The 12,483-nt window shown below is 42.7% G+C and overlaps 1 protein-coding gene across 1 annotated transcript in view; it reads right to left on the minus strand.

The window, feature by feature from the left end:
* enpp1 (ectonucleotide pyrophosphatase/phosphodiesterase 1) overlaps nt 1–12,283 on the minus strand; it is a 34,484-nt gene extending 22,201 nt beyond the window's left edge. The window contains exons 1-3 of the mRNA XM_058613297.1: nt 11,773–12,283; nt 6,453–6,525; nt 1,822–1,882 (exon numbers count right to left, since the gene is read on the minus strand). Coding sequence (XP_058469280.1) covers nt 1,822–1,882; nt 6,453–6,525; nt 11,773–11,904 — 266 coding nt within the window. The 5' untranslated portion in view covers nt 11,905–12,283. The remainder of the gene's footprint in view (nt 1–1,821; nt 1,883–6,452; nt 6,526–11,772) is intronic.
* Nucleotides 12,284–12,483: the final 200 nt, after the last annotated feature.

Raw genomic sequence — 12,483 nt, forward strand, 5'->3', positions numbered from 1 at the left:
CATGAGCACTAAGACAGACAGACAGACAGACAGACAGACGACTTTATTAATCCCTTTGGGAGGTTCCCTCGGGGAAATTAACAGCTCCAGCATCCATACACAGCACTGTTAAAAATAGAGAATAGAATAAAATAAGATAAGAATAAAAATAAAAATATAAAAATGAAAGTGACCCATGCTGTATACATGTATGTATACCTACATACACACAACCAATGTATATATATATATACATACATACACAGATACATGCATACATACGCACACATACATACATATAAATACACATATACTTATATATGCATACATACACATACATACATACATATACACACATATATACATATATATATATATATATACACACACACATAGGTATAGGTACACACACACCTAGAGTTACCCCGTAATGCCCAGGGTTTTATTGCACATGTCTATGGTTTTATTGCACATTATGTTATTGTTGTGGTTGTTGTTTGTTTAGTTCGTACCGGTTTTTTTATTTTTTGTTTGCTTGTTTGCCCTCCTCCCCCCCAGTGAGGAGTTGTACAGTTTGATGGCCCGGGGGACAAACGAGTCCCCCAGCCTGTTGGTCCTGTATTTTGGGAGGAGCAGCCTGTTGCTGAGGCTTCTGTGGCTCCTCTGGCTGCTGATGACAGTGTGCAGAGGGTGGCTGGCATTGTCCAGGATGCTCAGCAGTTTGTCCACAGTTTTTCTCTCTGCCACTGTCACCAGAGGGTCCAGCCTCATTCCTACCACCGAGCCGGCCCGCCTGATGAGTTTTTCCAGTCTGTGGAAGTCTGCCTTAGTTGTGCTCCCGCCCCAGCAAACCACGGCGTAGGAGAGAACACTGGCAACCACGGACTGGTAGAACATCCACAGGAGCTTTTTGCAGATGTTAAAGGTTAATCTTATTTTTATTGCTTATTCTATTCTTGTTATATAATGATGCTGTAACAAGTGAATTTCCCCAGTTAGGGATCATTAAATCTAATCCAGTTTCTGAACATTGTTGTTATTTGAATGCAGAACGGAAAGTCTGTGTTTAGAAGAAGGAAGTAACTGCCATCATCTTGGTACGTGTGAGTAATGAGGTGGACAGGTGGTTTGTTGATGGCTAGATATTAATAAACTTCAACACATTAAGTTGTTCATAGACTTTGAATATATTACACAAAACTAGAGAAACATTTGTTGTTTTGATATCAGGGGGAGGAAATAAAACTGTGTATGTGTGGCTTTTGATTTTATGGCCACAAAAAAACAAAAAAACCCTAGACTATGAGTTATGTTGATCTATAAAAACACAACGGACAACATTCATTTGTTAAAAGATATTTTCAAACCCAAAATAGCTTAATTTGGAGCCACAGGTCTGGTGTACTGTACTGTGTGTATGTGTGTGTGTGTGTGTCTGGGGTAACTCCCTTACTCGCAAAAAAGCAGAAACACACACACACACACACACACTTATGTGACCACACTTACCGACACATGCCTGATTACTCAGCGTCATTAACCCAGTTTCCATAGAGACAGTCACTTTTTTTTTTCCACTAAACCATTGGAGCGACACAAAGAGTCATGTGTTTGGGTTATTTATGCACTATTTTCACTGTTGTCACACTTTAATTTCCATGAAGCGCTGCTGACTCGCAACAATGGCTCAACTCAGCATAACTGTGGGCGATACAGTGGCATAGTTTCGCTTTTTTTCGAGTGCGAGCGAAAACAACGCTGAATGATCGTCACACAAAGGACGGGAGCGACCTTGAACCATTAGAAATCAGATTTTAAATGACAACAAGAGTAGAGTATTACCCGGGTGGACACTGTAGCTGTGGAGTTTCGTCAGACACAACATTCAGCCAGAAATCCCCATCTGCAGAGAAAGAGGAGTCAGTGGTGTTTAACATGAATAATGTTTTTTTTTTGTTTGTTTGGTTTTTTTTTTTACAACAAACATGACTTTACAAAACATATTCAGAAGATAAATTCTAAACAAATCTGTGCTAGGAACCCTTTGAAAGAGGCCATAATTGGTATTTTCATACTGTGGTAATGTGAAAACAATATGGAGGAAAAAAAACAATGACCAACAGTGGTTTGTAAAAGTGCTGTTTGTGAAGCCTCCAGATTTACAGTTTGGTCAGCGACACCTTTGTTTTTCAAAATATACGGATGAGAGGGAGAAGTTGCATCTTCCTCAGAGTGTAAGGACTGACTGAGTTAAGGTGTCTTAAAGCAAAAACCCTTATTCTCTAATAGATAACAAAAAAACACATAAACAAACCAGTCTTCTTTTTTTTTTTTTTACCAAAGCATGAAGCCTTGGTGAATAAATGAAAGTTCAAAATAAGGACTAAATGTTATTGGAGTTGGTAAGATTATAGCCCATTATATAACAGAGTAGAGGCCTCAAACATGCGGCCCTCAAACCGGCCCACCACGTAATATAATAAATTATAATGCATTATTTCTGTGATTTTTCAATACAGACACTTATTTTGAAATTCATTCATATTGTTATTGTTATTTTCACCCCAGATGAAAAGTTGCTTTTTTTCCACTTGAGTTTCAGTCATTTAAATTTGAGACTCCTGCCTTAGAGGTAAATGAAAAATGTACGGAGTCTTCCGGTTTCCATAATGAGGTCAATCAGGAAGTGAGAATATACTGAATAGCCACCAGGGGGCAACTCTGCTGTTGCAAAAATAAGCCAACTTGTACGGACGTATTTAGGAAAATGAAGCATCTACTTCTTGATTTGTAATGGTCAGTTAGAGTCACTGCCTAATGGCCATTCCAGAGAATACAGGTTTCAGGCACTTTGGCATTGGCTTCACTTCACAAAGAAAGAAAGAAAACTCAGTGGCCCATTATCTAAACTCATTATTAAAACTGATTAAATAAATCAGGACTACAGAGGGTGGTTTGCATCATAACCTAACGGCTCTACAGCTGATCGCTTGACGTCAGAATAAACGCAACGGTACAATTACTTCCCCATAATAGAAGAGGATGTGAAAGTACACACCTAAACATTTGTGAGATGACCGTAGACAGAAGGAAAGGAAGAAAGAAAGAGAGAAAGATTCCCTTGTTTCTGCAACTCTCACAAAATGTGTTAAATAAAAAGGCATAAACGGTTTACATCAAAACTTTGTTCAATCTGCACTTTGTTCTCAGGGAAGCAAAGTGGAACAAGAAGGCAGAACGGAAAGAAAAGTACAGCTTTTCTTCAAATTGTAACTTGACTGACTGATATTTATCTGTGATGAGGTCCAACAAAAAAATGACATAATCTGAGACAATTTAAGAGAGGTCAAGAGGTTTACAGTCGCCTGCTGCTTGAATGGGAGCAATATTAAAAACCTACAAACGTTTCTAAAAGTCTAATATTTACTCTGTATTTGTCTCCAGGCACCTCCTGAAGAGCGTACTGTAACTTTATGAATGCTCCACTGTGTCCACAAGCATCAGCGTGTGTGCACACGGATTATCGGACGGCCAACACGGGAAAAAATAACCATTTTTTCAACCATGCTGTACACATACAGTAGAATAGACTCAAACCAACGACCTTGGTGAAGACTGGGCCAAAGGAAACAAATATGTAGCCAGAATGTTTCTATCGAGGTCGGTGTGTGGGACATGCCACATGGAAGGTTTATCTGAAATGTGCCCTTGAAAACCACTGCTATCATAAGAGACTGTTGCAGGAAACAGGTTTTTAAAATGTCGTATTTTTAGGTAAACTGTAAAAATATGACAAAAACAATGATGCAATGCTGTGTTTCCCTGTTGCTTTTTAAACACGTATCCATGAGGTTGCTACAATATGGCCAATATTTGTTCCTATATATTAATATTTACAGATTCAAAAGGGATAGTTTTTAGACACCAGTACTAAAATGGATGCAATGTCGTGAAATCATTCAACGACTCTCTTGTTCAGAGATTTCTCCCCCCGGTTCTGAGCGGAGAGAAGTAGTTTCAGGGTCACAAAACTAACTTGTTAAATTTCCTTCACACGCTCCGATTAAAACAGGTGATACGCCACGACCTGTGACTTGAATTTCAGTTCTGACACACTATTGAACGGCAGTTTTATTGCTCAAAAGGTGTTAACATGACACTTTCAAGCTTGTTTGTGGGGCAAAAAGTGTTACTTTTATGACCCTGGCTCTCTCCCTGAAACATTCTTTCTCGCATCTACTCTACTCCTGGTGTCTATGTCGTACAATTTAATGTCCAAAACTGTCCAAAACATCCCTTTAAATGGCCTAACCATCATTAGTCATGAGTGATAATCTTTAGTGGTATGTTGATCTTGTGATATTTTAATATGTACAGAGATAAATCTCTGCAGGTTCATTTCTATAAAACAAAGATTAACATTATCACGACTTGCGCCACAAAAAATAGCAGAACAAGATTTATTTTCTCCTTTTTTTCTGTTTTATCTTGGTGTTGCAATGACACGTGACTAATAAAGTGAAGAAGTATTTGTCGCAAAAATCTCTCCTCTATTGAAAACTCTGCTCCATTGTACAGTGAGCCAACTGTGTCACGGACATTCCCACAGACAAAGTGATCCCAACCTCTTTTCACCTTTCGAGCAACCTCCCATCTGTCAAGTCTGCTGCTCGCTGGACACATGACAGAAGGAGTCTTAGCACGTCGCTGAGAAAACCCCCTCCTCGCAGCCTCTTGAGGCCTGCACTGTGGTTTGGACCAGAAATGGGGAAGCTCCGTCTCAGGAGACACGTCGCTGTGGTCTTTAACACGACTCACCGTCAGCCTCCAGGAAGAAGCCGGAGGTCAGAGCTATTTTTGTTTCTTTTAATCTACCTCCAAAAAGGGCCGCACCATGAAAAGCAGCATTATGAAACATGCGGAAGTTCCTACGGGGCTGCGCAGATGTGAATCATGACGAGTCTGAACCAGCGGATTCTCTCCATATGGCTTTCATGTTGGCTCACAGAGGAAGTATAAGTTAAACACTGCAGCAGGCAGAGACTGCACCCCACCCAGACCGGGGGGGCGGGGGGGGATAGCTGCCCACAGTCACCACAGAAGCTCAAGACGGGGCTGTTTTGGCACGGCAGTCTGCAACAAAGAGCACACTGATGCCCCACTGCCCACGGATAACTAGAGGGGGAATCTATAGCAGCAGAAAATATGCCAACCAAACATTCCTGCCCCGCTGTCAACCGCAGTGTGTAACTTTTAAACATAAACAACCGTCTGTTAGATTATGTCGAGACAGAAGGAGGCAGCACAAGCGTTGCACGAGTAAGGCGAGGTGGCTGCGACTACGTCTGAGTACGACTGAAAACAGAAAAACTACGGCTCAAAAGACCTGGTCGCTGCCGTGTATACACACAAATGCTCCCTCGGTCAGGTGCATTACATCATTTCTGTTCATAAACACGAACAAAAACCAACAGAAGCTACGCATTGCAGCTTTAAATTCGCACTGACGATGTATTTTAAAGCAGTGGCCAAAGAAAAACAAGAGGCATATTGCTTGGAGTAAATCACGCAGACGTCTCATTTTTGACTCACGTCTTTCTCCTGAGGCCAACTTTATGACCTGAGCCTCCTTCACCGCTGCTCTAAATCCTCCCACGTTGGAGTTTTTGAAGGCGCAGTAATGTGAAATTAACAGGCTCGACCATTGGCTTCATGCATATAGAACTGCTGGGAGCATAAACAGCGGCTTCGTAAGCCTCGCCGTGGCTGGGCGCAGACTCTGTTTGTCCGTTGGCCCGCTCACAATTTCACAGTATGCATTTTCTTCAGTGAATATGTCCCTCTAAAGTGTAATAGGAGACAGTTATTTTTGTCTCCAACTGCTGCCAGAGTATCTCTATTCTGTGTGGACAGTGAAAACACCGCCTAACAATCATTGGAAAAACATTACTGCGTTTCCCACAGGTTGAGACATTACAGTACTTGTGGTGGTGGGCGGCGTGGCATGTGACCAATGTGCAATAAGTGACATGAGTAATTTAAGGCTTTAGAGAACACCCCCCCCCCCGCAGGCAGCTTTTGACCACTAGTAATGCAATGGAGCTGCGTTTTTTAAAGATTGGGTCAGCGAGTATTTTGAGGACACGTGTGAAAGCTGTTGACCTGATGCAAAGACCTGCTAATAGTTTGACTGTAGGCCAAAAAAAACAACAAAATCAACAATGTAAACTTTTCCTGACACAATATTCTTGCATAGAGCTCAACACTGTGATTCTGGAAGTAAAAACCCTTTTATTTTCCTAAATAGAGACTACATTACAGTTAACACAGAGCTTAATTTTCTAATATGTTGTAAAATATGTAAATCTACAGGATGTGGTTGTCCATTTGCATTTTAATAAAGCACAACCATGGTGATTATAAGATGTAAGAAAGACAAAAAAAACAAAAACAAACAGTGTAAAAACACCCACCTTCTCCACGGCTGTCGGTTCCCATAGTAAACATCCCAGCCAGAAGGATCAACAGTAGACACAGCAGCACAACCTGAAGCAGCAGACACCAAACATCAGTGATAGCATTCTTTTTTTTAAAGGTTACTGCAAATAAATCACACACACAGATGTCAAACAACATGATTTGAAATGTTTAGAGAGAGCGGCTCTGGTGGCTATAAAAGGTAAAAGCACCAGGGCAACAGGTGATGATAATAATCATGAAGTCCTCAAAGTCAAACATCTTTGAACAATGATCAACAAAGCTCTCGTCTGGTATTCAATTCAAATAAAGGTGCTAACGCTCCTCAATGACACTTCTCTGATAGAAAATCCTTACGTTCAAATGTAGGTGAAAGTGAACCGAGATTTAAATTTACAGCGTGATTATATTGCGGTGAAAACATCCCATAGTTTGAAGCTTCTTTCTACTGGAACCCCAGACGCATGGAGTGTCAGCTACATGCCTTTGTGACCATAATATAAACATACTGCGAGAGACGTTTGGCTCCTTGAGAGAGGCAATAAATCAGGACAAGAGCTGCTTCATTCAAAGACAACAAAAGGCCCCGTCATTGAACTCTGAAGATACTTGAGTGATTTCCTCTCCTGACACGTTGAGGATGCCACACACACTTTGGTCCAGATATACAGTATTTGCTGTGTGCAGAGGATAAATCACAACACTTGTCAGTACGTTTCGGTGACTTTCCGCCACCTCCATCACCGCCGCTGCCATTTATACCTGCTAAGCTGCTAAACCTACAGCCACAGAATTCACTTCTGAAACTTTTCTTAAGTGCTTCTTCAGGAGTTTTGGCTGCCTTGCTTTATTAGCACTCTGTATCTGTTGTTTTTCCTACAGTCTTGGTGTAAACTTACTGTGCACTATACAGGATTGTCACTGTGCGACATGAGATTAAAAAAAACAAACAAAAAGAAAACGCTATACAGACATTAACACAGACAGCCCAGCGAGTTCAAACCTCACGAACCGTGACATCATCATCAGTGGGTGTGTCATATTCGGGGGCCCCAAAGACGAGCAGAAAGTGGAGGAAGTATCGAGATTTAGCCGGTGTTGTGTTTACTTCCAGTGGTGACTGAAGTCGCTGCAGCCTCAATGAATTAATGAACACATTATCCAAGTTAAAAAAAAAAGGCCAGTCTGATGCGCAGATTTCCAGGAAAACAGGCCCGTCACTACGGAATGCACATCTCGCCACGGCCGCTTCCCCTGTTGTTTGTGTGCGCGCCTGACGTGCATCTCCATTCAAAAAAAAAAAGAAGAATGCAAGAACGGCTCATTAATCAGCATTGTGTAAACTCATTTGGCTTGAATGAGTTGGACATTCATTTATATTCAAATGTTACACACTGCAGCTTCAGGATGTAGTGAAGCATCGCAGAGATTCTAACGTGACACAAATATCCACAAATATTTTAAAGCAATTTATTCTTGAATCCTGAGCACTAAATAAGAGAAAAGTTAAACAAGGACAGATGCCCTGCTTCTTATATGGAAAGAGACATCTGCGGCAGAGTCAAGGTAAGACATTTGTAGTCAAGGGGGGGGCGTTCTGAAGATGAGAGGGTATAAAACACTCCTATCATTGCTGCTTATTTTGAAGCCCTAAGCCCACGCCAGCCTGTGGTGGATATAATGGATCTGTAATTATCCTGCAGTTTAAGAGTTGGTTTGAATCCCTGATTGATAGTGTGCTGCCAATTTTAAACATGCTTTAGTCCAGTCAGTCCACTAGTAGCTTTAGCTTGTGACATCTCGTCACAGTGTACCATATTATTATTAGTATAATACTAGCTATATCTATTATATAGCTATATTTATTTATATTATTAGCTATATTTCGTAAGTTGCTTTATCTTGGGAACCACAAATGCATTCTTCATTCACATCCACCGCTGAAAGCAACGGTTTGGAAATAAATAGCATTTGTTTCTCTGGTGTAGCCTCCTACGTCTACACCGTGTGACTGGATTATAATCTTCAATCCCGAGAGCCTTTTCAACTAATTCACCTCCTCTGGCCTTGTGTTGAAATCCGTTTCAAAGAACGTGGGAAAAATATACACATCTAAAGCCAGTTTTCACCAAATGAAGCCTAAAAGTAAGCGTTCAGCACCTTTCACAGATTAAGTAAAATACAGAAAATACTGATAGTTTAAACAAAATAAACAGGAACACATAGTAAAACCCTACATAGTAGACCATAGTCTTACTACAGGCCTGATTAAAAGAGAAACAAAGGTGTCATGGCAGCGAAGGGTCTCAGTCGAGGTGCTACTGCTTCAAAAGGAGCGATCACCTCGCGTCTTCAAAAGGGTCTTTGGCACCAAGGTGACGTCTGACCTCCTGACCTCAGACTGTGGGTCGGGGGGCTCTGAAGCTGTAGCAGGTCAGCGATGTAAGGAGGAGTTTGACCGAGGTTCAAAACTAAAATGTCAGTCAGTCATCATCTACCGCTTTATCCTCTGCCAGAGGGTCGCGGGGGGTGCTGTGCCAATCTCAGCTACATCGGGCGATAGGCGGGGTAAACCCTGGACAGTTCGCCAGTCCATCGCAGGGCCACACACAGATAGAGACAAACAACCATTCACTCTCACACTCACTCCTATGGTCAATTTGGAGTGTCCAATTTACCTATCCCCACATTGCATGTTTTTGGACTGTGGGAGGAAGCCGGAGTACCCGGAGAGAACCCACGCACACACGGGGAGAACATGCAAACTCCATGCAGAAAGGCCCTTGTTCCAACCGGGGCTCGAACCCGGGTCTTCTCGCTGCAAGGCGAGAGTGCTAACCACTACACCACCGTGTGGCCCCAAAACTAAAATCTGTCAGTCAGTCAGTCAGTCATCATCTACCGCTTTATCCTCCACCAGAGGGTCGCGGGGGGTGCTGTGCCAATCTCAGCTACATCGGGCGATAGGCGGGGTACACCCTGGACAGTTCGCCAGTCCATCGCAGGGCCACACACAGATAGAGACAAACAACCATTCACTCTCACACTCACTCCTATGGTCAATTTGGAGTGTCCAATTTACCTATCCCCACATTGCATGTTTTTGGACTGTGGGAGGAAGCCGGAGTACCCGGAGAGAACCCACGCACACACGGGGAGAACATGCAAACTCCATGCAGAAAGGCCCTTGTTCCAACCGGGGCTCGAACCCGGGTCTTCTCGCTGCAAGGCGAGAGTGCTAACCACTACACCACCGTGTGGCCCCAAAACTAAAATGTGAAACACGTAAATCCAACAAAAACTGCTCCGAAGGCGGCTTTAGAAACCACTTTCCTCATCATACATTTTTATAGAGAAATAAGTAAGTAACACGAGATTAGTGATTTTCACACTGTGGTCCACCATGCCCTCAAATTTAAAGCACACTACAGTGTGGTAGTGGAGTGCCGTTAAGTCTCAAAAGCAATGGGGGGAATGTGGGAATGATCCACCACCACCACCGCGAGTAATCCATTTACTATGATTCAACTCACACACACACACACACACACACACACACATTCCTAGACAGGTATGAAAATACGCTGCTCTGTGTGCACGGCCGTCTGTCTGGGTATGTGCGCTTATTTTCTCCGGCTATAGGTGAAGGGAGGCAGAAAAGAGAGCGGGACCTGGCCTTCCTTTTAGACGTGGTCGTTGTGGGCTGTGAAAGTAAACAGTGTGTCTGCTGGGAAAAAAGAAAAAACACACTATACCATAATCATCACTATTGTCCACAGTGGAGAAATGTGATTAGACTGCTGGGGAGAAAGCAGAACAAATGATCCTCCCACAGTGATGAATAAACCACATGTGGAGAGTTCTTTTTCTTCCCTTTTATGTTTAAAAGTCTGTCTAAACCTTGAGTAACAGAGCAGTAACAGAGCAGTGCGAGGACGAACATCACAGCTGCAGGCAGATGGGACAGAAAAAGAACATATTATCGTCTAGACTCTGCCACATGTGTGTCTAATCAGTGCCAAACTAATCGAATGGGCTAAAAATCGAACTCGGCTGAAGTTAAACTATACAGGGTTTTTTTTTATTTCAGAGCACATGCAACTTTATAACTTTGGCAAAAACACAGGAATTAGCTTCAGTGTTACGAGCATTGTAGCCCCTTCTGATATCGCTGCATGAAAGCGACGCTGAAAAACATATAATCACATCCTTTTTTTTTTTCCCCCTCCTTTGCAAATCTTTCAATTATGGTTTCAGTCTCGATGTAAATCCCCAGATTTCGCCTGCATGCAGAGTATGTGTGGTTATAGTCTCGATGCCTCCGCGAGCTGTGAACAATAAGCGTGGCTCTTCGCCTCAGTGACAGGAATTAACTTCTGAATCCAAACGTGCATTCTCACCCGGGTCATTGAGTGTATGATGAAGTCGCCGAACCGAAAGCCTGCACGAGCCTTTAACCAGAAAGCAGCACTTAACCTTTTCTCAAAAGCATCATTTTCTTTCTTTTACAGCCAAGAAAGTGAATTATTTCTAGGGGTTTCGGTTGTCGGTCGGATTAGAAATGATGTGCACATGCTACATGTTAATTAGATGAGCATTTTTCCACTGTGGTGACGGGGGGCCCCCGGTCTGTGCTTTGCACCTTCAACTGTAGATCATGTCCACCTGCAGACACTCTCCTGGCCCCCGTGTGCGTTTTTGCACGGGGGTGAAAACATGGACTTTCCAATTTCACACCAGCAGTCAGTCTGGGCTGTGTGACAGCTGTGGAGGGATTCAGAAGTGTGGTGGTGGACACACTGTTGTGGTGAAGTCAGGGACCGTTCCATAATCTTCCAACTACTAAAGAGGAATCATTCCATTACTTTTAAAAAGCAAAATCAACTAGTTGTGAAACTCTCATCATTAAAACCTTCCTTTCAACTAGTTTTGAATGGTTTCCGGTGCTATTTGATAAAGACAAGCAGCAAATCATCACATTTGACGAGTAGGAATAAGAGTAAAACAAACAAAAAAAAGACATCTGTGATGATCAAAACAGTAGCTGCTCGTTTGTTTACCCTTCACTGAGACACAACTCAAGTTTATGAGGTCCCTCTGGGACATTATACTGTAGACTGGAGCCTTGTAATGATGCAGAAGAAAGGACATTTTTTTTATGATTATTTTTGGTTAAAACTGCAGCAAACTCCAATTTCTCTCTGTTCAAAGACACAGAGCAGCTGTTTTGATGCGATTTCCAAAGAAAACAACCGTGTGCTCTGTGGATATTTCCTTCCACTGAAGAATCAGAGAGTGATGGGTGACTTCACATACCCCAATGATGATGATCCTCTTCTTCTTCTTCTTTCCACGCTCAGTGTCTCTTCTCTGACTCTCCAGCTCTGCAGTCCCAAATGAAGACAGACCCTGGTCCTGGGACCTCTCGTCCCCCTTGGTTATTTCCATGCTGTTGCTGATTCCACGCGAAAAAGAAAACACTCCTCACGCAGGACCGGAGTGCAGACAGGAGCTTCCACAGTGAGTAGTAAATGCAGAATGAGTGGGATTTTGACCCTCTGCTGCACGAGTGAAGCACCGCCTCGTTTTCTTTTGACGTCCCTGGAAGTTTTCAGAGCAGCGGCGTGTGATTGATCTGTGCGCAAAGGAGGCGGAGAACAAGAAGAAGAACAAGAAACCCCGCACCAGAGCAGACCCCAAAATCTCTGCTGTTTGGGCCTCCAATTATCACGTCACAGCAAAGTTAGTGATCACCGGTGACACTGGTGTGTTACAGTCACTCTGGGTTTGTTTGATAAATAAATAAACACGCACTCCCTGTCGATATTTCCTTCCAAACCTGCCTCAGAATGTGTTTAAACTCTCAGCTGAGAGACACAAAAACCGGCAGCTGTTCAGGAACTTTTGATGACTCTGGGTGATGCTGCCCCCCTGTGGTGGGACTGTGATAATGCAGGTGCAAATGAGGATTTTACGGAAGAGGATAAGGGCCAAATGTAACAAAAAACAGCCAGAATTCTGACTCAT

Source organism: Solea solea, chromosome 17 (genome assembly GCF_958295425.1).
Source record: "Solea solea chromosome 17, fSolSol10.1, whole genome shotgun sequence".
Classification (NCBI taxonomy): domain Eukaryota; kingdom Metazoa; phylum Chordata; class Actinopteri; order Pleuronectiformes; family Soleidae; genus Solea; species Solea solea.